Source organism: Plasmodium vivax, chromosome 8, assembly GCF_000002415.2.
Source record: "Plasmodium vivax chromosome 8, whole genome shotgun sequence".
In the NCBI taxonomy this organism is placed as follows: Eukaryota; Apicomplexa; class Aconoidasida; order Haemosporida; family Plasmodiidae; genus Plasmodium; species Plasmodium vivax.
The window spans coordinates 990,445-1,012,880 of NC_009913.1; the positions used below are offsets into that span (position 1 = coordinate 990,445).

At 49.5% G+C, this 22,436-nt stretch overlaps 4 protein-coding genes across 4 annotated transcripts, besides 9 other annotated features; 2 read left to right on the forward strand and 2 right to left on the reverse strand.

Annotated features, from left to right (window-relative positions):
- Positions 1–615: 615 nt before the first annotated feature.
- On the forward strand, positions 616–5,765 carry PVX_095310 (hypothetical protein, conserved; the record flags this gene model as incomplete). Its single annotated transcript, XM_001614478.1, has 17 exons — positions 616–1,335; positions 1,446–1,617; positions 1,848–1,890; positions 2,021–2,084; positions 2,187–2,237; positions 2,374–2,431; positions 2,579–2,658; positions 2,855–2,960; positions 3,076–3,149; positions 3,291–3,362; positions 3,519–3,659; positions 3,878–3,947; positions 4,077–4,158; positions 4,316–4,382; positions 4,510–4,580; positions 4,760–4,878; positions 5,710–5,765. The coding sequence occupies 17 exons, from the start codon at positions 616–618 to the stop codon at positions 5,763–5,765; spliced, it is 2,046 nt and encodes a 681-aa protein (XP_001614528.1).
- Positions 972–1,031: a microsatellite.
- Positions 5,766–6,201: 436 nt separating the features above from the next.
- PVX_095315 (hypothetical protein, conserved) lies at positions 6,202–9,572 on the forward strand (the record flags this gene model as incomplete). The annotated part of the gene is made up of 3 exons (XM_001614479.1): positions 6,202–6,280; positions 6,506–6,927; positions 7,086–9,572. 3 exons carry the CDS (start codon positions 6,202–6,204, stop codon positions 9,570–9,572), a joined length of 2,988 nt encoding a protein of 995 aa, XP_001614529.1.
- An 843-nt stretch (positions 9,573–10,415) lies between these two features.
- PVX_095320 (DNA-directed RNA polymerase II largest subunit, putative) lies at positions 10,416–17,555 on the reverse strand (the record flags this gene model as incomplete). The annotated part of the gene is made up of 1 exon (XM_001614480.1): positions 10,416–17,555. One exon carries the CDS (start codon positions 17,553–17,555, stop codon positions 10,416–10,418), a length of 7,140 nt encoding a protein of 2,379 aa, XP_001614530.1.
- Positions 11,287–11,311: a microsatellite.
- Positions 12,903–12,928: a microsatellite.
- Positions 16,738–16,766: a microsatellite.
- Positions 17,098–17,125: a microsatellite.
- Positions 17,556–17,716: 161 nt separating the features above from the next.
- Positions 17,717–17,749: a microsatellite.
- A 2,347-nt stretch (positions 17,750–20,096) lies between these two features.
- Positions 20,097–20,124: a microsatellite.
- A 584-nt stretch (positions 20,125–20,708) lies between these two features.
- Positions 20,709–21,785, reverse strand: PVX_095325 (stomatin-like protein, putative; the record flags this gene model as incomplete). The annotated part of the gene is made up of 1 exon (XM_001614481.1): positions 20,709–21,785. One exon carries the CDS (start codon positions 21,783–21,785, stop codon positions 20,709–20,711), a length of 1,077 nt encoding a protein of 358 aa, XP_001614531.1.
- Positions 21,103–21,136: a microsatellite.
- Positions 21,137–21,159: a microsatellite.
- Positions 21,786–22,436: the final 651 nt, after the last annotated feature.

A 22,436-nucleotide genomic window follows, 5' to 3' on the forward strand; every position in this document is an offset into this window, starting at 1 on the left:
CGTTCAAGGCAGATAGGAAAAAAAAAAAAAAAAAAAAAAAAATACCTCTACGTGCCCGCAAGAATACACATACGTAAGTATCACCTAAAAGGATCTACATTTCTGTCCGTCCACATGAGTTTATCTTTCCCTTTTAAACAAATCAGATGGCATAATTTTCCTTTCACCGTTTTGTTCATACGAACAAGTGAGGCATGTTTCTCCCCCCCTGCCACTGAGTGAAGGCGTTTCCATGTGCATAGTTTTGCGAAAAACGCTGCATGTATTGGCCTACCGATTGGAAGTTCTCCTCTTACTCCTTTTTCCTTTTAATTACGGACAGGTCTCTTCCAAGGAGAGTCTCCAAACCTTTAGCGAAGCATAAGTGGTATCACTGCCTTTTCCCTGGGTGACAAACGAACCACACGGATGCATGCCCCCTTTTTGGCGAAGTGACTATCTCTCCCGTTTGTTCGCAAAAAAGTAACAATAGCGTACGGAGAAGACCCACGTGGTAGGAGTAACTCCTGTGCATCCTCCCCATGTATGGGTATGCCTCATCGGGAACATCACCTTTCCCAGTTGCTTATACGTCTCATCTTGTTATGGGGGAGGGAGCAGGAATGGTGACGCAACATGAAGGGCAGCTATGATTCCTTTAGCAAAGACAATTCAGATGAAGAACAATCGAAGCATCAAACTCAAAGTGAGAAAAAGAAAATGATGGTTAAGTATATGAGCACAATCGAGGCAGGCATGAAGGAGGGAGAAGTTAATTCATTGAAAGAAAAAAAATCAGATGAGGGCATTTCTGACGGGGGTGGGGAGGATGGAGAAGACGCAAGTTACGTAGACAGTGAGGACCACATCATTTTAACGGACGAAAATGGGGCACTGTCGGGCGGCACAGGGGGCGATCCCTCCAACAATGACTCCCCGTGCGGTAATGATGACGATTATTCTGTGGGCGAGGGGAGCGCAAGAAGTGTAAGAAGTGAAGGAAGTGCAGGAAGTGTTAGAAGTGAAGGCAGGAACCACCTCAGTTCAGGCCCCGTAAGAGATGCTCACGCCGCTGGGGTGGCCCATCTTTTTAGGTTCCCCCGACTAGTTTTGCTTCACCCGCTACGTTTTCGCTTTTACGAGGACCTGCACACTTTTCCCTCTTACGGTAGGCTTCGCTCAGCGGTGTGGAGCCTGGGGAGGAGGAAGAAGAAAAAGAAGAAGCAGAACAGCAGAGTGCACTACCGTATGGCGGCAGTGATAGAGATGCTGACCACTCGAGTGGGGATGGCGGGGATGCACTTCCCGCAGAAGGGGCCCTGCACGAAGAGGGGGGAAGCGCCGATGGTAGCAAAGGTAGGCAAGGCAGCAAATAGGCAAAACACGCACAAGCATGTGTACATATGCTTATACACAGAAGAGCCACACCGCCATTTTTCGACAAAACGCACTTCTCCAACGCAGAGGGGGGGAGAGAGACAACCGGGGGCACCCACCTCAACGTAGAAGGAGGCAGCCCACACAAGTCAGGTGAAGAGGGTGACGAGACCCCCTTCAACACGAAGGATAATGTCCCTAACATAGAACAAATGCACATGAACGAAAGGAGAAATGCCCTCTTCGATGTTGAAATTAAGGGTGAGGGGAGCGAGCCAAAAAAAAAATAAAAATAAAAATAAACAAATAGAGAGATAAACAAATAGACAGATAGACAAATGAGAAAAGGATGCAAAGTTATGCGTCCACACAAAAAATCCCCCTGTGATGGTACCCTTTTGGTGCATATATGAGCGATAATTCACCTGCACAGGTGCATAATTTCGCTTCCCCTTTTTTTTTTTTTTTTTTTCTCCCTTCCCTGCCGCTAGATATAAACGATTGGAAGTCCAAATACAGACAGTTGACATCATCGTACGTTGAAAAGCTGCGCATGCAGTTGGGCGTGCGGGCTCCTCTCCTTGCTTCGCTGTGTCTCCCCTTTTCTGCTTCTCCGCTTGGATTATTCATCCCCCTACACACATGCCGCTACTGCACCGCGCAGCTTCCGCAAATTGGAAAAGGAAATGAATAAAACGATCAACAGTGAACATATCGAGCCAGTAACGGTTATATGAGGAATAAAAGAGGAAAAAAAAAAACATCCCTACGTGGGAAATTTTGATGCAAAATGTGTAACAACTTGATTATGCCCCACTCTCCACGCGCAGAGACGAAGCATCAAGCAGCATAAGGACTTCCTAGACAACGAGTATAAGGAGGTGTGAAAAAAAAAAAAAAGAGTCCTTCTTTTTGTTTTATCTCCCCCTTTGAGGAAATCACACCTCTCCTTCGCTTCACCTGTGCTTATCGAAATGTATGGGCACATGGGTGTGTCAATTTTTACCTCCAATTCAGTGGCTGTCCGTTTTGCTAAAGACCGTTTCGGAGTTCAAAAAGAACATTGGGGCTCACGGTATGTTTGTAAAGCAGAAAAAAAAAGGGGAGAGGGGCTCACCGTGATGGGCTACGCGCCGCCTGTCTACACATCCATCGGGTGCCGCTCCAGTTTGCTGCTCCAATTTGCCGCCCCCATTTGCCACCCCATTTGCGACGAGCGCAGTTTCCGAGCTGAACGAAAAGGAGTACCTAATTTTGTCCAAAAATATCTTCGAGGATTTCCGGGAGAAATACTTGGAAGAGGTGACCAGCTGGTTTTGCGAGGGATCTACCCCTGGCAGCAACGTTTGGGGCGGATCTACGCCTGGAAGCAACGTTTGTGGCGGACCTACGCCTGACCAGTTTGCTCCGCCACGCATTACCGTGTTCTCCCATGCGCTGCCCCGTTTTGCCCCTTTTGACGCGCCCGCTTGCCCCGTTCACTTCCCCCCCTTCGAAGAGCCACCTAAACATCGTCCTCTATTTGACCGTGACGAAGCACGACATACCAGTTGACGAGCACGTTGGGAAGTACCTCCAGGGGTGTTACGAATCGGTGAACACGGGTAAGCGAAAAAAAAAAAAAAAAAGAGGAAGACCTTTCTGAGGGACCCCAAAAGGGCAATCATGCTTATCCTTTTTTACCCTTTTAACCCATTTGTATGTGCCCCCTTTTTGAAGACAAGACGCTGCACAGCGCCATACAGAAGCTGCTGGAAGTGAATGCGCACATTAGGGTTATAGGCGGGAGAACGGTACATCGTCAAAAGGGGAGAGAAAAGAGGAACCCTCCTTAACTACCCCATGTGCATACACAGAGGTGTGCAAAAATGTAATTTTGCTGTCCTATTGTTTAAAGAAATACACATGGACGCACTCGCGTTAACGGCGCGCAGGGCACCTGGGAGGAAGACGAGCACAACTACTTTATGAAGGTGTACGAGAGCAACGCCAATTTGGGAGATGAGGTAGTCCACGGGGAAGGCAGCTCCACGGGGAAGGCGGCTCCACGGAGAAGGCAGCTTCACGTTGAGCTCCTACCCTTCAGCGCGGAAATGGAGTAGAGGCACCCGCAGATAAGTGCACATGCCAATCCTAAAACACAACGCTTCCCCTCTGCCAAGGTTCTCGTTGGAATGCTGAAAAGCTGCATGAACAAATCGGAGGAGGAAATTATTGAGCACGTGTCTTGGTACAAGCAGTTCCTCTCGTATAATAGCTTAAAGATCAGGTGCCTGAACAGCATCAGCATCGTTAATGTGAATGTAAGAGCTGGGAGGGGCGAGAAAGGAGGGGGTGGAGCGCCATGGGGGGTCACCCTTTAGCGTAACCTCGCACTGTGCCACTTTGTACTGTACCGCTTCCGCTTCCTATTGCACCGCTTTCCCCTTTTGACCAATTTAGAGAGCTCCTTTTCCATGGGGGTCTTCTCCCCCTCGGTTTCCACTTACGCAATTTGCCCCTCCTCGCTACTTCACCACAGGAGCAGCGCAAGAACGACTCCAAAGTTGAGGAGAAAAAGCACATGATAAAGAAATGGAGGGAGAAAAAACGTGAGCACAAAGGGGGGCCGCGCGGTTGCTACGCCGTTGCTAAACAGCTGCTAAACAGCGGACGGATTTGGCTACTCCTCCACCGCGCGATGGCCTGCCTCACCCTGCACCCCACCCGCTGCTCCTCAGAGCAAGAGTCGGCCATCAAGATGAAGGAACTGCAAGACATGAAAAAGGAGGAAATGAAGATAAACAAAATAATTCGCGAGAAGTAAGCACGCACGAGGGGGGAGTACTGCTTGCGAGCGATTCTTACACACGACTGTGTCACAACCGCGACGGGGTGCGTCCCTACGCTGTGCACCTCTTGCTCATTTCGCCCGCGCGCACACCACGCACACCCCGCTTTGTCCCTCCCCACCGCGCAGCATCAAAAAGAAAAAGCAGATGATACAGGAGCAGCTGAACAGCAAAAAGGAGGAAATGAAGAAAAACGTAACGCGCAAAAAAGGGAAAAAGGAGAAAAGCAGGGGAACCAGTGGTGGGCTCCTCCATCACGAAGAGGACACACACGATCGCTCGTGATGCACTAAAAAATCGTGCCGCATTTTTCCCTAAGCAGAAAATGGAAAAGCAGCAGAAGAGCGTCCTGTCTGAGGAATCGTTGCAGAGGATTAATGAGCGGAATGAACGGTGCGGCGGAAAAGGGGCAACTCGGACGCGAAAAAATACGAAAAAAAAAATCATTTCGCTCCGTTTTTTTTCTTTTCCCTTTTGAGCATACCGCGCGAGATACGACGAAGCGGAATTGCAGCACTTTTTTTTATGGCGCCTTTCACATGGCCCTTTTTTTTCCCCTCCTCTTTGCTCAGCATTTTACAAAAGAAGGTGCAGTCGAATTTGACCCTTAACGAGGAGAACAACGAGCGGGAAAAGAAAACATCCAAGCAGAAGTACATGCACATCCAGAGCAAGCTACTGAGCAACACAGGTACGGTTGGCGTGGTCGTGGCCCTGATGGAGCTACTGGGGGGTGGCGCTCGTCCTTCTGCCCGCTAGGTGAATCGTGCCTCTTGTGCCAGCTAGCCCACCTTTTCAATTCTCCTGTGCTCCGCCCTCGCGCAGTTATTTTATCCCCCACCTGTTTGGCCTATTATGCCTCGTTTTTTCCCGTTGTGCATTTTTGTACCTCCACGCGTGCCCGTTGACTATTTTGGCTATTTTTCTTCGCCCCCGAGAGAGGGAAGCTGCTTAAGGCACCCTCTCCCCCCTGCAAGCTTCATTTTTCGGTTTGCACTGGGGGAAGCGGCAAAGCAGCAAATTCGTTTGCCTATGTAGTTGGTTCTCCTTTTGGTTTTCGCTCCATTTTATTTCGCTCCTGTTATTTCGCTCCTGTTATTTCGCTCCTGTTATTTCGCTCCTGTTATTTCGCTCCTTTTACTTCGCTCCTGTTATTTTGCTCCATTTTGCATGCGCGTATTCGCTGCGTGGTAATTTCCGAGTGGAGCATTTCTGTGTACTGCTTTGCGAGCCTGGGCTAGCCATCTTCCGCCTCGACCTTAACGTTCATGATTAAAGGGGAAAAAAAAAGAAAAAAAAAAAAAAAAAAACATACGTTCGTACATACATATCGTTGCATTGCATACCCTTTCACATTGTCACCTGCGTACCAGCGTGCTTGACAATTGGGGGGAAATAAAAGCGATTCTTCCCCCCTGGGGCATCGCTTTTGTTGCCCTCCCCGCGATTGGCGACGTAAAGAGGTGCCCGGATTGGCAACTGACGCGTCCCATTTTTTTTCGCCTCTTCCCCAACGTTGCAGATAACCTGTTGAGGAGAATTGAGTCCAGCGTAGAGACGATAAAGAACATTTTGTAGTTTGCGCGGTTCTATTTCGCTGGCCGATTTGGGGCACTTCTTTTTTCCGATTTGCGTGACTACTTTTTTTTTTTCTTTTTTTTCTTTTTTTCCCCCCTTTTTGCCACGTAGCCCCCGCGTGTGGGCCTAAACTATGGTGAGAACTCGTGCCGACTTGGCCTCGAAACCACGCGCCACAACCTTTTTTTACGAACACGAGACTTGTTAACTATGCCATTTCGCATTAATGAAACGCTTCGTGAGGAGAGAAAAAAAAGAGGAAATGCATTCACGGCTAAATTGCATCGAAAGAGAAAAAAAAAAAAAAGTGAATAGCGCGTTGTAGCGAGTACGCAGCTGCAACCGTATATTGAGGGCGAAGTTTATTTTTTTCTGTCTGCTCGTGAGAAGCGGCAGCTTTAGTGGGGGGCACAACGACGTGCAGATACCAAACAGGATGAATTTCAGACGGCTGAGCGCGAACCTGCTTGTGTGCTGGCTGGTACAGATATACGTGGAGAGGAAGCGCCCGCATTGTTACGGAAGCAGTAAGGGAGGAGCGGCAATCGGGAGGAGTAGGGGAAGGTTAACAAATGGGATTAGCCTTCCCCGAGTGGCACCCAGTCGACGGTGTCATTCTGTAAAAAAGAGGTCTAAGTGGAGCGTATGTGCTCCCCCTTTGTATAATCCTCCATGTGGGTAATTCTTTTTTACTTTTTTTTTTTTTTTTTTTTTTCCTTCCCCCTTTTGCGCCGCAGAAGCGAAGGCGCCGAAGCTGCCGCCCACGAAGAATGACCAGAATGGAGACCCGTCTGGACTGACGAACAGCGTGGACTCGCTGGTGGAGAACATCCTGGAAGTGGTGCACTACCTGGAGGACATGAACAATTACATCATCGACTTTAAGAAGGAGCTGCAGAGCAAATTCGAGCACCTGGTGCAGCACGACGCCAATCTGTATGAGTCCTACGAACATAACGAAAATATTTTGACCCAGATTTACGCCTACAATGAGAATAAGCTGCACAGGTACTCCAAATATTTGGAGAATCTGAAGAACGTCAAACTGGAAATGTTTAATGATACGATTAATAATATCCAGAGGGAGAATATTTACTACGTCAATTTTGTGTACAAGAATTTTCTCTCCAAGATTGACCTGCTGAGCGATCTGAACAAGAAGGTGCGTTGGGGGGGGAAGCCGGCAGGCGTGCTTCTCCTCCGCGGTTGTCAAGTGTTTCTATTATGTTTTCATATTTCCCTTTGCCCCTTTTCATATTTTCATTTTCCCTTTTTTCCCTTTACCCCTGTTCACATTTCCCTTTTTCCGCCCCCCCGCAGAAACTCGACAAGGAGCGGCGCAAGAACCTGCGCGAGCTGAACAAGTACCTGGAGGAGCTGAAGAACAAGATGATGAACATGGAGCAAAAGTTCAGCCAAGTGATAAAGGAGAAGTCGGAGTGCATACGGAGCTCGAACCAAGAAAACATAAGCAGGTTCGAGACGTCCGCCACGGACTACCTCAACGGAAACAGCAACTTTGACACCTTCTCCAGCTACGTAATAAATGACTTCCTCCTAAATGGAAAAAGAATTAACGTCCTGAATTATGAAAACAACTCCTTCTTCAAGAGCAACTTTTTGTATTTCAATTTTTTGCACAATTATATTAAGGCCAAAAAAAATGAAAAAATTTTAAATATCTACATCTATTTGAAGGACCCCCTGATAAAGGAGCACGAGTTGTCCTACCTCAACTACTACGTCATCGTGGACCTCCACATTGTGGACGTGATTGTGAAAAATGTGGAGCTGCTAGCCAAAGCGAAAGGGAAAAGTCCTAGCGATTTTAACGATGTGCTTATCTGCGTGGACAACTACACAGTCAAGTACAACGTCCTCTCGAGCAACATTTATTTGGACCTGCAGCCGGACATAAAGAATTTTTTTTCGAGCAGTAATGCAAATAAAATTGACGAGAAGAAGATTCAGGATATTCTGGCCCAGCTCAGGAAGAAGAACAAGGCCAATTATGAGAACACTATTTTTGCCGATGAGTATTATAGGAGGGAGGCCGGCGGGGAGAATCCAACTGGGGAGAAGCCGACTGGGGAGAAGAAGCCGACCGGGGGGAGCGGCCACCCTAATTTGTACCTCATGAAGAAGAACATCTTCTTCGACTCGAAGAAGGAGTACTACAAGAAGTTCCTCTCCTTCTACACGTACGAGGAAATATTTCGCATCCTCTGTAGCGACAACAGCAGCTGCAGTTTGAACATCCTCAATTCGCTGGACCACGTGAATAAGAACACGTTCATCTTGAAGAGCCACCTGACTGTTAAGAGCGAGCTGAAGAGGTTTTTCCAGGTCAACCAGAGCGAGCTGCTCAGCAGCAGGCGCAGGACGGAAGAGGCGAGCGTGGCGAGTGAGCTAAACGAAGCGAGCGAAGCGGTTAAGCCGACTCAACCGGGTGCTTCTCCCCAACTGGGTGTGCCTGGCCAAGCGGGCGCTTCTCCCCAACTGGGTGCTTCGCCCCAACTGGGTGTGCCTGGCCAAACGGGTGCCTCTCCCCAAGCGGGCACGACCCCCACCCCAAACGTGTGCCCCGTGCAGAAGCCAAACATATTCTCCCCCAGCAGCGACATGTGCCCGAGGCCGGCGGGGAAGAACCCCCAACCAGTTCAGTGCAGTCAAGACAACTTCATCAACATGAGCAATGTGGATGACTACCTGAATACCTACTACGTGTCCTACCACGAGTCCTTCAAGGTGGTGAAGCGGGAGCAGTACTACTCCATCCTTTCGCACATTTTTGAGAGCTACTTGAGCAAAGCGGACTCTCCCGAAATGTCTGGCAAGTTTCCCCACCTGAGGAGCAGGAACAACATCTCCATCAACTACCTGGGGATGCTGCCCGAAATTGTGAAGGCGTACAAGACGTTCAAGTACTGCAACTCGCTGTACGCGCTGGGGAACACCTACATCCGCAAGGGGACCCAGGAGGAAATGGTGGCGGAGGCGGAGGCGGAGGCGGAAGTGGAAGCGGCGGGGGCAGGAGCAGGGCCAGACGGGGAGGACGACCCGGAAGAGGAGGAGGAAGAGGAAGAGGAGAACAACGGTGCGAATGCCAACGCGGAGAAGGGAAACCCCGGAGAAGCGGGACCACTGCAGCCGCACAGCGAAATTACCAACGAAATCGCCTTCCTCAAAAGGAACAACCACAAGTACATGAAGCTGTTCCAGCAGCACGTGGAGGAGGAAATCAAATTCATAAACTTCTTCGAAGTGCTCATAAAAAAAAAAGTAGCCGTCATTTTGGAGAAAAACGAATTCCTAAAGCTCTACATTTTCTACGGGAAGAAGAAGCTCCCCAATCTGCCCTACACAAACTTATTCTTCAACTGCAGGACAATAATCAAAATTGAGGTCCTCAGAGATGTGAACACGAAGCAGATAATATACTCTAGTAGGTCCTTCTTCCTGGAGACTTTAATAACATTAAAGGAATATAAAATAAAAAACGAAAGCGCCTACATTATTATTGAGACTTCAGATGAAAAGAGCTCCATTAAGAAGAGACTCAAGATGGAAATGCTCTCCAGGATATCCCCCATGTCGCATATAAATGCCTATATCATTTCAAACAACGGGAGGGAGACCGTCTACCACAAGGGAAACGTGTACCAGCGGTCTGCCAATGACATAAAGGAAGTGATCAGCGACATTCGCAACGATTTTCTCAACATCATCCTCCCGCAGTACAATATGTTCGACCTGTTCGACAGCCACATTTACATCATCATTTGTTTGAAGAACGAGAATTGCTAAGGGGGGGAAGGCTGAGCGGTGGAGCTCCTCGGGGGCTCCCTCCCACCTTTGTGATGACAAAGGAGCCCCTTTTTCCCAAGCACAACTCAGCAGTGAGCAGTGACGACTGGCTATTTATGTATACCCCTTGCCAACCGACCCGTTGGCCCATTTTCGCACCGCTCACATTTTTGTCGCACCGAATGCACATGTACCGTTATGTAACCCCTGCGTACGCGCATGCGAATGTCCGCCTTACCTGCGTGTACGTACAGACATTTTTTGCTTGATTGTTTGATTGATTGATTGATTGATTTTTTTTTTTTTTTTTTTTTTTTTGGCTCCTTGCCCCTTCTGGGCAGAGCAACACAAACACACGTCTGCGTAACCTTGTGGGCCTGCCGCGGCGCACGTCTTTTAATTTTGCCGTCCGACTGGAGTTGCGCAGGGGGGAGAGGAGCCCTCAAGTTGCTACACAAACTGCCACAAAGCGTTCACAAAGAATGGAGGTAGAACGGTGGTAGTATGGTGGGGGGGGCCATAACCCAGTGACATCCCTCCCCGTGCGGTTTTCTTAAAGTGGGACCCATTCAGGCAGCCCCAAATCTGCCGCCGCGCCGCTACAAAATTTAATTACTACGCCCGCGCGGGGGGTTCGCTTACAATGCTCGTGTTACACATTTGAGGAACAAAAAAAAAAAAGGGTGTGCTAATGCGCACGGGGGGGCACACTCAGTGGCGGGGGTGTGATCGTGCGAACGTGCGAATGTGCGAGCGTGTGAACACGTGCCCACTGCGCTCCCTCCGATGAAGTCGCTACTGCCTACAACGCCGCCCCCCACGGCGTCACTGTCACTGTCACCGTCACTGCTCCATTTCGTCCTCCTCCATGTTGTAGGGCATCGGGGAGAAGGGGTCATCGTTCTGCACCTCCTCCGCATTGGCCTGCTGGATGGGCGAGAAGACGCTGACGTCCTGGATGTGCTGCTTGACCTGCACGGGGGACTGCAGGATGTAGGCCGGGGAGAGGGGGTGCTGGCTCTTGCTCCTGGCGTTGCCGCTTTGGTCGTACACAGGGGAGGAGATGGAGTACGCGGGGGAGGTGGGCGAGAATTTGGGAGACGCTATGGCGTAGGGGGAGTAGTGGGGGCTGCTGGGGTTGTTCGGAACGGGCGACGAGGGGGAGTACTGCGGCGACGTGGGCGAGTACTTAGGGGAAGTGGGCGAGTACTTGGGAGAGGTTGGCGAGTACTTGGGCGAGGTGGGCGAATACTTGGGCGAGGTGGGCGAATACTTGGGCGAGGTGGGCGAGTACTTCGGGGAGGTAACCGAGTAGACGGGCGAAACGACGCTGTGGTATTTCATCATATTGGGGTTCACCTCGTCCAGCTGATTCGTTGGAGACGTCGGGGAGTAATACGCCTTCGTGCCGTTCAAGCCGGAGGAGCCTCCACCACTGGCAGGGTTGGTCAGGTGGTACGTGGGAGAGGTGGGCGAGTAGGAAGGGGAGTAAATATTGTTCTGCGTCTGCTGCTTGGGGGAAAATAAGTCTAAAGCGCGATTAGGAGAGTACAGCATGGCAGGCGACTGTATGCTATTCAAATTTGCCTTGGGGGAAAACACATTGTAATTCATCATAGACATGCTGTTACTACTGCTGCCGACGTTGTTATTCTTTGGAGAGAAGAGCATGCTGGGATCGAGTGCTTGCTGGTTGTGATTATCAAAGGGAGAGAAGGGGGAGTGGATAACCGACGTGGGTGATTTGGGAGATTGCGTAGGAGAGAATTTGCCCCCCAATTTTAGCGTGTCCAAATTGTTAAAGTCGTTTTTGGAAGGAGACATGATACTTTCACCTCCACCACTTCCATCCCCATAGTTCTGCAGACATTGAGGGGATAAAATACCGTTGACGCTGTCTAGAGGAGCCGTAGGCGATAGCAAATTTACATTATACGTTGGGGAGAAGGGAAGCGGAGAGTTTAGCGTGTTAATTGCTACCGGTGATTGTAACCCATCTGGAGTGATTCCATGGTGACTATCTGGGGTGGTAAACCCAGCGCTGGTAATATCCATCAGAGTTTCTAAATTTTGATTGGCATCACTCAGCTTCTGATTGTCTATAATGATGTCGAAGACGCCGGTGCCTATTTTGCACAACTGGCCCAGCATGATATTCTCTGTTATTCCTTTGAGGTTATCTACCTGTGCAAAGGCAGCTGCTTCTAGGAGTATTTCCACCGTCTCTTCAAAGCTGCACTTGACTAGAGGACCTCTATCTACCCTATTGATGCCATGTCTCGTGATGGACATTAGGTAACCCCTCTGAGTCATCACATCGCAGAGGATAGACAAATGTCTGTAATTCACATAGGAGCTATCAAACGAAATGACTGTTCTCAATTCTTTTAGGAGAGCTCTCCTCACCGCCTCTATTCCTAACACTTCAAATATTTCTACTATATCATTTGAAACGGTTTTCTTATAATCCACGTGGGAAGCACAGAAGATGTGCTCCAAATTGCAGCCATCTGTGTCTAAGACCCAGTGGGAACTCCTCACAAATTTCCCATTGGTCGAGTCGTAAGTAATTTTGGACTCTTCTCGCATGTACACTTTGGTAATGTTTTCTATTCCCCTCAACTTTAACGTCGATAGGCACTGCTCCATCAGCTTCTTCAAAAAGGTATCTTCTGTGTCTTCCTTCATGTAAACGGGGTTGCTCAAATTGGTTATATTCCTCATGCTGTTCATATCTAGACTGTTTGCATTATTTCCACTGGGGGCATTTCCACCCGTGGTGCCTCCACCCGCGTTGGCGCCGCTGAGGCTGCTTCTGCCCTTCGCGGCGAGGGCATCTTCCTCTCCGTTTAAGTTGGCCTTCCCGAACATGTCCTCCGTGGTGCCATTTGGGGCGACATTCGCGGCGCCATTTGCGGCACCACTTCCAACTCCACTCCCGACGGCGCTCTCTCCACTTCTGCCCTCCCCTTTGACGAACAAGTCCGCTTCTTCGTACCCCTCAACGTAGTTGCTATCCGCCCGGTTGGCACTTTCCTCCTTGAGTTTCTTCATTTTAGTGGCACTCTTCCCCTTGCCCGTTTTATCCTTCACCGCTGCTTCATCCCGATGGGGATTCCCCGCCCCATCGTCGTCTTCACTCTCCGTACCGCTCGCACTCCCGTTGGCACTTCCAAATCGGTTCTCACTATTCACGCTGTTATTCCTGGAGCGGTTGCTACTAACGCTTTGGTTATCGTCCTTATCATTTTTCTTGCTCTGTGTGGTCTGGTTGCCATCCGCCTCGACGTTCTTCTTCGCCTTGAAGGTGTTCCCAATGTTGTAGTTTTCTTCCTCCTCCTCTTCCTCTTCTTCCTCTTCATATTCATCCTCCTGCGCCTGGTCCGGGTCGTCATTGAGAAAGTTGTATTCCCCATTTAGGTATTTAACCCTAATTCTTAGGATAAGGTCTTCCGAGTTATCATCCGTGTAGATGATGTCCAGCTCGTCACTGGAAAAGACGGAGTAAATGATGTAGACGATTTCCTTCATGGTTAGCTTTTTCTCATTCACGTGAATATTGGTTAGCTGAATCCGTAGAACCCATTCTCCTAGTGTATACTGTGTGTCATCTTCATCTGGAAATTCGTAGAACTCGTCGACCCACAGTTTGTCCTCTTCCAAAATGGTACTCGTCGTGTTAGGGTCGTAAATAATTTGAGCGTGTGATGTTAGTTGCTTCAGAGTTGTGTATTCCAGTTTGGTTAAAATATCCTTGGCTTTCTGCTGATCATTGGACACGACATCGTCTAGGTAGATCGTCGTGGAGGGGGTCTTCACATTCTTTACAATGTTAATTAACTCCTTCAATCTGGGCACCCCTAACGTTACGTTTTTGGACCCCACTCCGGCGAAGTGGAAGGTATTGAGCGTCATCTGCGTGGCGGGCTCTCCTATCGACTGGGCTGCCAAGGCGCCCACGCACTCTCCGGGGTGGCACAGCGACTTGTAGAAATTCTTCTCAATTTCTTGCAGAAGCCAGTCGATGCCCTTCATGCTGATCTTGTGGGTCTGCGTCAGGAGCTTCGAATTCAGGTAGGTTCTTAGGTGGGCCTTCAGCAGCACCGTGGCGTTGTTCTGGGCCTCCAGCGAGAGCGTGTCGTTGCTGTTGATTTGTTTGATGATGACTAGTTTTTCTAGGAAGCGGTTGACTTTGTGCACGATGTCCACGGGGTTGACGAGGGAGCGGTCGTCGCCACTTCCCTCGTCACCGCTTTCCTCGCCACTTTCGTTGCCATCGCTATCCTCTTCACCGCTTCCCTCGTCACCGCCTTCTTCAGCGCTCCCCTCCGCGAGGTCCTCGTCGAAGGGCTCGAAGCCGCTGTACGCGCCCTGCCCCTTCATGGCGCCGGCGAGTTCGTTCGCCTCGTACTCCTTCTTGATCTCCGACACGAATTCGCTGTTGCGCAGCTCGTCGGTGGGGTCTCCCAGCGCCGCGTCGGCGTTGGACGCGGCGCTGGCCGCCTTCGCCTGATCGTGGGAAGGGGTCGCCTTCTTCTCCTTCTTCTTCTTATTCTTCCCCTTCTTCTCCTCCCTCTTCTTCAGTTTGCCCCTCTTCGGCCCCATACCACTCGCACCAATGGGGTCCTTCACCTTGCCCCCCAGAACGGGCACGAAGGGGAACTGCGACTTGGCAAACTCGATGAGCCGGTTCATGTTGATGGGCAGGTGCTGCCTTACATCCCCGTCGGGGAATATCTCCTTGCAGATGTTATTCTTACATTTTAGGAGCTCCTCGAATTCCTGATTCAGCACATTCTGCTTGCTGTACTCCATGTAGGAGCCTTTCCTGTGTTGGCCCCCCTTCAGGTAGTAGTCCTTCCCGTAGCTGTCTTCACGATCGTCATCCTCATCATCGTCAAAGTTATATTTATACAATTTTTTCACCTCCTTATTGTCCAGCTTCATCAAATCAATTATTTGGTCTTCTATATACTCTCCAGCCATTCCATCCTCCCCATAGAGGAACTGAATAATATCCCCATAGGAATTCCTAACAGTTCGATCGTACTGCACCATGACGTCCTCCATGGCTTTGATTAGCCTCCTTTGAATGTAACCCGTTTCGGACGTCTTGCACGCCGTGTCTATGATACCTTCTCTTCCTCCCATGGCATGAAAGAAAACTTCCTGTGGGGTGAGTCCACTTAAATACGAATTGGAGACAAAGCCTCTGCTTTCTGGACCGTAATCAAATTTTATAAAATGGGGCAGCGACCTGTGGTTAAATCCGAAGGGAATTCGCTTCCCCTCCACATTTTGCTGGCCCACACAGGATATGATTTGCGAGATGTTGATGATGGATCCTTTGGAGCCACTCGCCACCATGCTGAAGATGTTATTCCTTTCGTCTAAACTTTCTGAGGCCACCTTTCCTGCCATTTCTCGGGCACAGTTCAGCTCGTTGTTTACCCTCGTTTCGAAAGATTCGTAGAGGGACTTGCCCGGCTGGCATTCCAACTCCCCTCTTTGCGCCTTCTTCACAATTTTGGACACCTCCTTTTTGGACTTACTAAGAATATCTTTCACCTTATCGAGGACCTTGTTACTAGCTATGATGTCCGAGCAGCTGACGGTGAACCCGATGTACTCTAACCAGTTGTTGGTGACCTTCTGCAGGGCGGAAATGAAATCTTTGGTCTTATCTGGCCCCATTTCATGCCACAAAATGTGAATCAGCGATCCGCTGGAAGAACCCACCGTGCGTTTGCAAATAATTCCACACAAGAGCTCGTTATTCTTTATAATCACCTTCCCATCGTTGACGGAGCAATACGGATTGTCGTCCTTACACGAGGTGGAGGAGTCCCTCATCAGGTTGATTTTTACATTCCTCCCCCAGCCGCTAATACCCCCCTTGAATGCACCATCTGTACTGTTCGTGCGTGTCGCTTCGTTTATAGTAGCTTGATTTTTCACATTACCGCTTAGCGTGTCTCCAATGGCTAGGGGGCTATGTGGGTGGAGGTGTGCGCCACTACCACCGCTGTTCCCTCGACCCATTTCGTCTTCCACTCTGAACCCGCTCGCGTTGGTAGCCCCCATCTTGGCGTTGCCCAGCGGATCGTTGAGTCTTTCCAAATCTTCAAACTGGAGGAGCATAGAGAAGATCTGCTTTCCCGTCCACAGGGCCTTCGGCTTCATAATAGCAGGAGTGGGTATCACGTGATTCCAGTAGGGAATCCAGATGAGCAAAGACATGACTTCTTCCTTTGTGAGGAAGTTATCCCTCCTTGTGAATTTCCTTATGGCCAAGAGGGAGTCCTGTACAATTCCCATAACGGGCTTGTTCCCCTGAGGAGAGACGATCTGCTTCTGCACAATCATGAGGTGCTTAATTTCGGACCTAGTCTCATGAGACTGCGCAAGGTGCAGATTCATTTCGTCTCCATCGAAATCGGCATTGTACGGGGAAGTAACAGCTAAGTTAAGCCTGAACGTGGAGTAGGGCAGTATCTTTGCCTTATGCCCCATGATACTCATTTTGTGAAGCGAAGGCTGCCGATTGAAGAGGATGTAATCCTCGTCTGTCATGTGCCTCTCCACTTTGTAGCCATATTCTAGTTCCCTCTCTGAGTTCTTCCTTACATGCCTAAGGTCATACTTGGTTCCGTTATCCCTAATGATATACTTGGCTCCTGGCCATTCGTAGGGCCCTCTTTCCACGAGCTTCTTCAAATCATCGTAATTGAGTGGAGTCACCGTTTCGCAGAACGTCAACGTCATGGCGACTGATTTGGGCACTCCTATGTAGTCTATGTTCAAATTTGGATCTCCTGTAATGACTGTTCTGGCAGAGAAGTCCACACGCTTTCCCATTAGATTTCCTCTGAGCCTTCCTTCCTTCCCCTTCAGCCTGGTCCGTATGGCTTTAATTGGCTTCTTCGAACGGGTAGTCGCAATGGGCATCCCCGGGATATCATTATCAAATAGGGTGGTAATATGAAATTGTAGGAGGGCACAAAGATCCTGCAGAACATGCGATTTGGCCCCCCTATCCGTTTGCCTCTTCAGCTGTATGTTCGTTTTAACAATGTCTAGCAGCTTCAAAGTCAGGTCGTCTTCACTCCTCTGGTTGCCATACTGTACGTAAGGCCTCGCACACGGGGGAGGAATCGGGATGAATGTCAAAATTAAGGATGCGGGGATACACCTATCTGAATTGAATCCTAAAATTGGCATTTCTTCTTTTCTAATTTTCTTCAAAATATCTAATGCTTCTTCTGCACTTAATTTCCTCTTACTCTCATCTATGTCTTCTTCACTAGAGTGCAAAAACTGAATGAACATGTTTGGTCCTTCCCTGGAGTACTTGGGCTGTACACACCCACAGTCCACGTCTTCCTTATTAACAATCTCGAAGATGTTACCGTAGCTGTTGGGGTTTAAAAGCATTTGCTGATTTACATTTAAGTTGCTCAAATCGTTATTATAAAAATTGTCCACCGAGTTATCATTCAGGTGTAACGTGTCCTCCTCCTGTGGAGAGGAGTGGTCGCACACTTTGATCCCTTGGCACACCTCCGACAGTCTCTTCAGCCTCAAACTGTTCACCTTTATTTTCTCTATGAACTTCACCTTGGAGTTGCTCGTATTGCACAGTAGCCTCCCACAGTGGTAGCACACGCACCTTAGCACATTCAGCACTACGTTCATGAACCCGTAGTGGTACATCGGTTTGGCTAGCTCAATGTAGCCAAAGTGGCCTGGGCAATATTTCACGTTCATGTTGCACGTCCCGCACAAAGTTTTGTAGTCTATGGTCCCCATGCGGATGTCGTTTAGGCCTCCCTCCCTTGGCAAGCCATCTTTGTACAGATCCACGTTCACAATTTCGCACACGCCTATTTTTTTTATAATTTCTGGGTCCAGCACGCCCAGCTCCAGGCGCTTCACCCTCTTCAGCTCGCACGCCGAGTAGGGCACGTTCAGGTCCACCGTCATTCTGGGGTAGAGCAGCGAGTGGGGCAGAGAGCGGAGCAGAGAGCGGGGTAGCGAGCGGAGTAGCGAGCGGAGCGAGGTCACTGGGTGGTCACCCTGCGGTTACTAGGCGGCCACGCTGCGGTTACTGGACGGCCACGCTGCGGTTACTGGACGGCCACGCTGCTCCAACTGCGTGACCACGCTGCTCCCACTGCACAGCCAGGGTTCAGCTCAGCACCCACTTTTTAATGCCTTCACAAAAGAAGCGTGGCCGCCGCTCCCCCTTGGCGAAGGAACAAACGTTGCCGCAAAAGAGTGACGGGAGCTTCACCAAGGGGGGGGCCTCCCCAAATGGCAGACTCTACCAACGTCACGCAGGGGGCTCGCACGTTTGGCTAACTACTCATTCATGCGAAGCGGCTGTGGGGGATACGCATTTGGGAGTTAAGCATCCGAATGATACGCATTTGGAGGGGGGATGATGGCGAGATGAACACACGCGGAGGAACTCTTCCATTCATGGAAATGGCCCCTGCACCGGCTAGGCGTTCTTCCAACGCGCGCGAACAGAGTGGCACGTTAAAATGGGGAAACAAAAATGCGCGTCATTTGGTAGGCACAGCGCTTACGCCTTCGCCGGTTAGCCGTTCTGTTTGTTTGCCTACGAATGGGGGGGTTTTTCTGCCACTTTTTTTCTGGCGTTTTATTCCTGCCGCTTTTTTTGTGCTAACTGCTCACTGTTCGCCTGCGCCTCGGAGGCTTCCTCCCTCCCGGGTGAATGTCGCTCGGCTGGAAATGCAAGCACTCACGCCCGCGCAACGCCCACCGCAGCGCGTTTCAAAGCAGTTTCACCTTCCTCCTCCACGTGGGGTCAAACGCCTCACATGCGTACATACGTACATACGTACATTCATGTAAATGTACATATATGCATACACGAAACATGACACAAAAAAAAGGAAAAAATAAGCGAACGAGTACGTGAAAGGACCATCCGCATACTAAGCAAAGCGTGGAAGTACGCATTTAAAGCTCACTGGAATTGAAAGAATGAAAAAACGAACCCGCATCTTTTCGAGCCTTTGCAGCTTTTTTTTTAAGTGGTAACGGGCGTTCTCGAGGGCATAAATTAACGCGTAAGCACATAAATGCAAAATGCATACAAGCGCACAGTTCGCAGGGAGGCCCGCCGTACGTCATATGCGGTGGACTTTAACTGCAGCCCCACAGCACATCGTTACTGGTACGCTCCTGCGCAGGCATATTTTATTTTGCCTTCCCGGTTTGGAAGCTGCCAATTCGGGTGCCACTAGCTTGGAGCTACAACTTGGTGCTACTACGTTCGTGCTACTACCCTTCGCACTGTTGATGGTGGCCCTCTCTGGAGACTTCCCTCCCCCGTGGGACGCTTCCTTTAAATGTCAGGAGAACGGGGGGGAATGCATACGCGGGAACGCAGCTATATTGGGGCATGTCAAAATAACGCCAACGATACGGCTTCGTACAATTACTGGTTTGACTGCGTACGTACGTGTATACGATACGCGTGGGACACCCCGTAAGCGTTAACAAAAGAGTGGCCATGAAAAAAAAAAAAAAAGGAGGGTCCAAAAAAATACGGCGAAAAGGGCTAAAGGCTGAAACGAAGAGCCGCCTTTAACATTTTGGGCAGCGCGCACATGTAGCGTAATATGCACGTACGACTCGTTCAAGCGGATGACACAGGTATGAGGCTTATGGCTTATCGGGCGGGAAAAAAAAAAAAAATTAAAGCGAATAAGCGGTGATGGCTCAGTCGGGAAGCGTCGCCCGCACGGAGGGAAAAAAACCCCCAGCACACGTCGCGATGGCACATTGCGATGGCATTACATAGCAGTACGCATTGCATACATACACCTGGTGTGCCGCGGCGTACGAGGAAAAAAAAAAAAAAAAAAAAAAACGTGTATAATACCACTCCTTTGGACGGTCGTTCCTGTTCATTTCGTGTGGCCACACAACTTTTCCACATGGCGAAGTTACCAAATGGGAAAAATGAATAAACATGGCCCACTGCTGGGAAGTACTCAAATGTGCTCACGTAACAGATTGCACTTCTTTTTTTTGCACACAATGGGCATACATAAAATGACTCATAAGGGTAGCCTTCACTTGGGAGGCACTTAAAGGCGCTCTTCTGAAGGGGAGACCGTCACTAAAGGACATACGTTTATGCCCCGCGGTTGGCGCGAAATCGCTCCCCCAAAACAGACAGGGATGCCTCTTCTGCGGGAGGAAAAAAGGAAGGTATAAAATTTGATTGTGCGTTTTCCCCCACCGTGTCAACCTATTTGGGGGTCTCCTTTCAATTGGGATGCCTCCAGATGGGGGAAACTTCGGCCACACGCAGAATAAGTGCAGCCCCCTCCAGCGCAATTGTAAAAGATTAATTGATGCTGCGCTGAAGGGAGTACCCCCCAATGTGCACACCAGCTGTAATTTCACCGTTTCGAGTAACCCACGTTGGCCATGTGTGCACCCACAAATGACCCCTGCTGATTCAAAAAAAATAGCAAACCAGGCGCAGACGCAACAGCACAGCCATTCACAAAAACGAAGTCGCCTTGTTACGCAAATGTGGGGACAGCCATTTTGATTTTTAAAAATTGTTCAATTTTTGAAATGGAGAAAAAACACAAATGGGGAAATTTTCTGTCAAAAAAAAAAAAAAACGATTAGTGGGGAGAAAAATGTTCCAAAAAAGGGGAACGTAAAGGGAGGGAACTGGAGAGATAGACCGCTCCCCTATCGCGTCACCCCCCCAAGTGCGAGGGCATCCAAGGCGGCGCCTCAACGGATGCTCTCAAAAACTGCGTAATGGTAATCTGTTCTGACGGGCCCACGCCATTTGAAGTGAAATTTCCGCTTAGCGGGCAGACTCTGCTGTAAAGAGACCCCCCTGGTGAGCGTACCGTAGAGGTGAGTGAATAGCAACTGGGTAAAAAAAAGGCAAAGTGGGTTAGCAATGTGGGATGGTCGAGTGAACCGGCAGAGTGGATCGGCAAAGCGAATTAGAAAAACGAATTGGCAAATTGGCTAAGTGGCTGGCAAAGTGGCTACCGCAAGGCAACCTGGGGGGAAGCGCGCAAACGGACCAACCCAGTGGCTATGCCCCGCGGGGCCCCCTCCGAAGGGTCAGTCCTTCGCCTCGGAACGCACCAAGTCAGCACCGGGGAGGGACTCCACCTGCGGAGGAGCCCCCCCACGTTTGGCCTTCTGTATGTTATTATATATAGACAAGGACTGCGAAATTAAGCTGCTAATGTTGTTCAGATCGGCCGGAATAATAACAGTGTTATTGTTTTTGCAAATGTTAGAGAAAACGTCAATGTACTGCTCAGCTAGGAGAAGAGACATTGCACTGTTAGAGTCTAGCTTTTTAATTTTATTTGAAATAATTTCTATAGCTTCCGCAGTAGCATCTGCCTTGGCTTTGATTGCGAAAGATTGTCCCTCTGCTATCAGAATGGACTTCTTTTTCTTTCCAATGGCAATATTAATTTCGCTCTCCCTTTCTCCCTCACTTTGCAAAATCTCCGCTCTCTTCCTTCGTTCCGCTTCCGCCTGCTTCTCCATGGCATTCTTAATGTTGACGGGGAGGATGATATCCCTAATTTCATACCGCATGCATTTGATTCCCCAGTTTTTTGCTGACTCGTTAATAGCTTTAACAATTTTTTCATTTAGATTATCTCTCTCTAGGAAAGTGGCGTCTAGGGTTAGCTTCCCTAACTCTGATCGCATGGTAACTTGGGCTAACTGGGTCACTGCGAAAACGGCGTCTTCAATTCCGTAGGAAGAGTTATATGGGTTATCGCATTTTATGTAGAGCACCCCATCTATGTTAAGAGTCACATTGTCCTTAGTGATGGCCGTTTGGTTTGGAATGGTTATCGTTTCCTCCTTTAGAGAAAATACGTAGGCTATTTTGTCTATGAAGGGGATGATAAAGTGTATCCCTGCCAGCAAGGTCTTTTTGTATTTCCCCAGACGCTCAATTATGTAGGCTGTTTGTTGTGGTATAATTACAACCCCTAGATTGTTCCAAATTTTTTTATTATATTTTTTCCCATCGCTGCTCGTGTAGTAGGTGCACCTGCGTTGGTTCAGTAGCGCTGTTGAAGGCGTAGTTGCGATTGCTCCACTGGGTACGCCTCTTCCAATGGCTTCCATGGTAGCAACTATCCCCTGCGTGTAGAAGCTTCTTGCCATGGTCAGCTTCCTCTGGCTATCCCTCCCCCACGGGCGGCTTCGCAGGAGGGCCTTCCCCCAGCCCCCTCCATTCGGCGCCATCATTTTCGTCGCCAAGTCAGCTCGCCCCCGGATAGCTTACCCGCGGGCATAGATTCACAAAAAAAAAAAAAAAGGCCCGTCCCTGCAACTTCTCAGCGAGTAATTTGCGCTAACTCGGAGTTTGCATCCGATCTGTTTGACGCTTCGCATGGTAGGGGTCAGCTCGTCGTTCGCTCAATTGCTTATTCGCCTTTTCGTTTTTTTTTTTTTTTTTTTTTTTTGGGGTCAATTGCATCCCAGTGCGCGTACAGCGGATAACCCGTGTGGTATAGAAAACGGTTTGAAGCTTCTACCGGTGTATCCATTTAGGGTGCTCGGCTTGGCGCTCCCACCGGTGTATCCATTTAGGGTGCTCGGCTTGGCGCTTCCACCGGTGTATCCATTTAGGATGCTTGCCTTGGCGCTTCCACCGGTGTATCCATTTAGGATGCTTGCCTTGGCGCTTCCACCGGTGTATCCATTTAGGATGCTTGCCTTGGCGCTCCCACCAGCGGAGTGCGGAGGGGGCTCTCTTCCCAATTGCACGCGTGTAGAAGCGGTGAGCGCATGCGGTGAGTGGTATGCGTATGC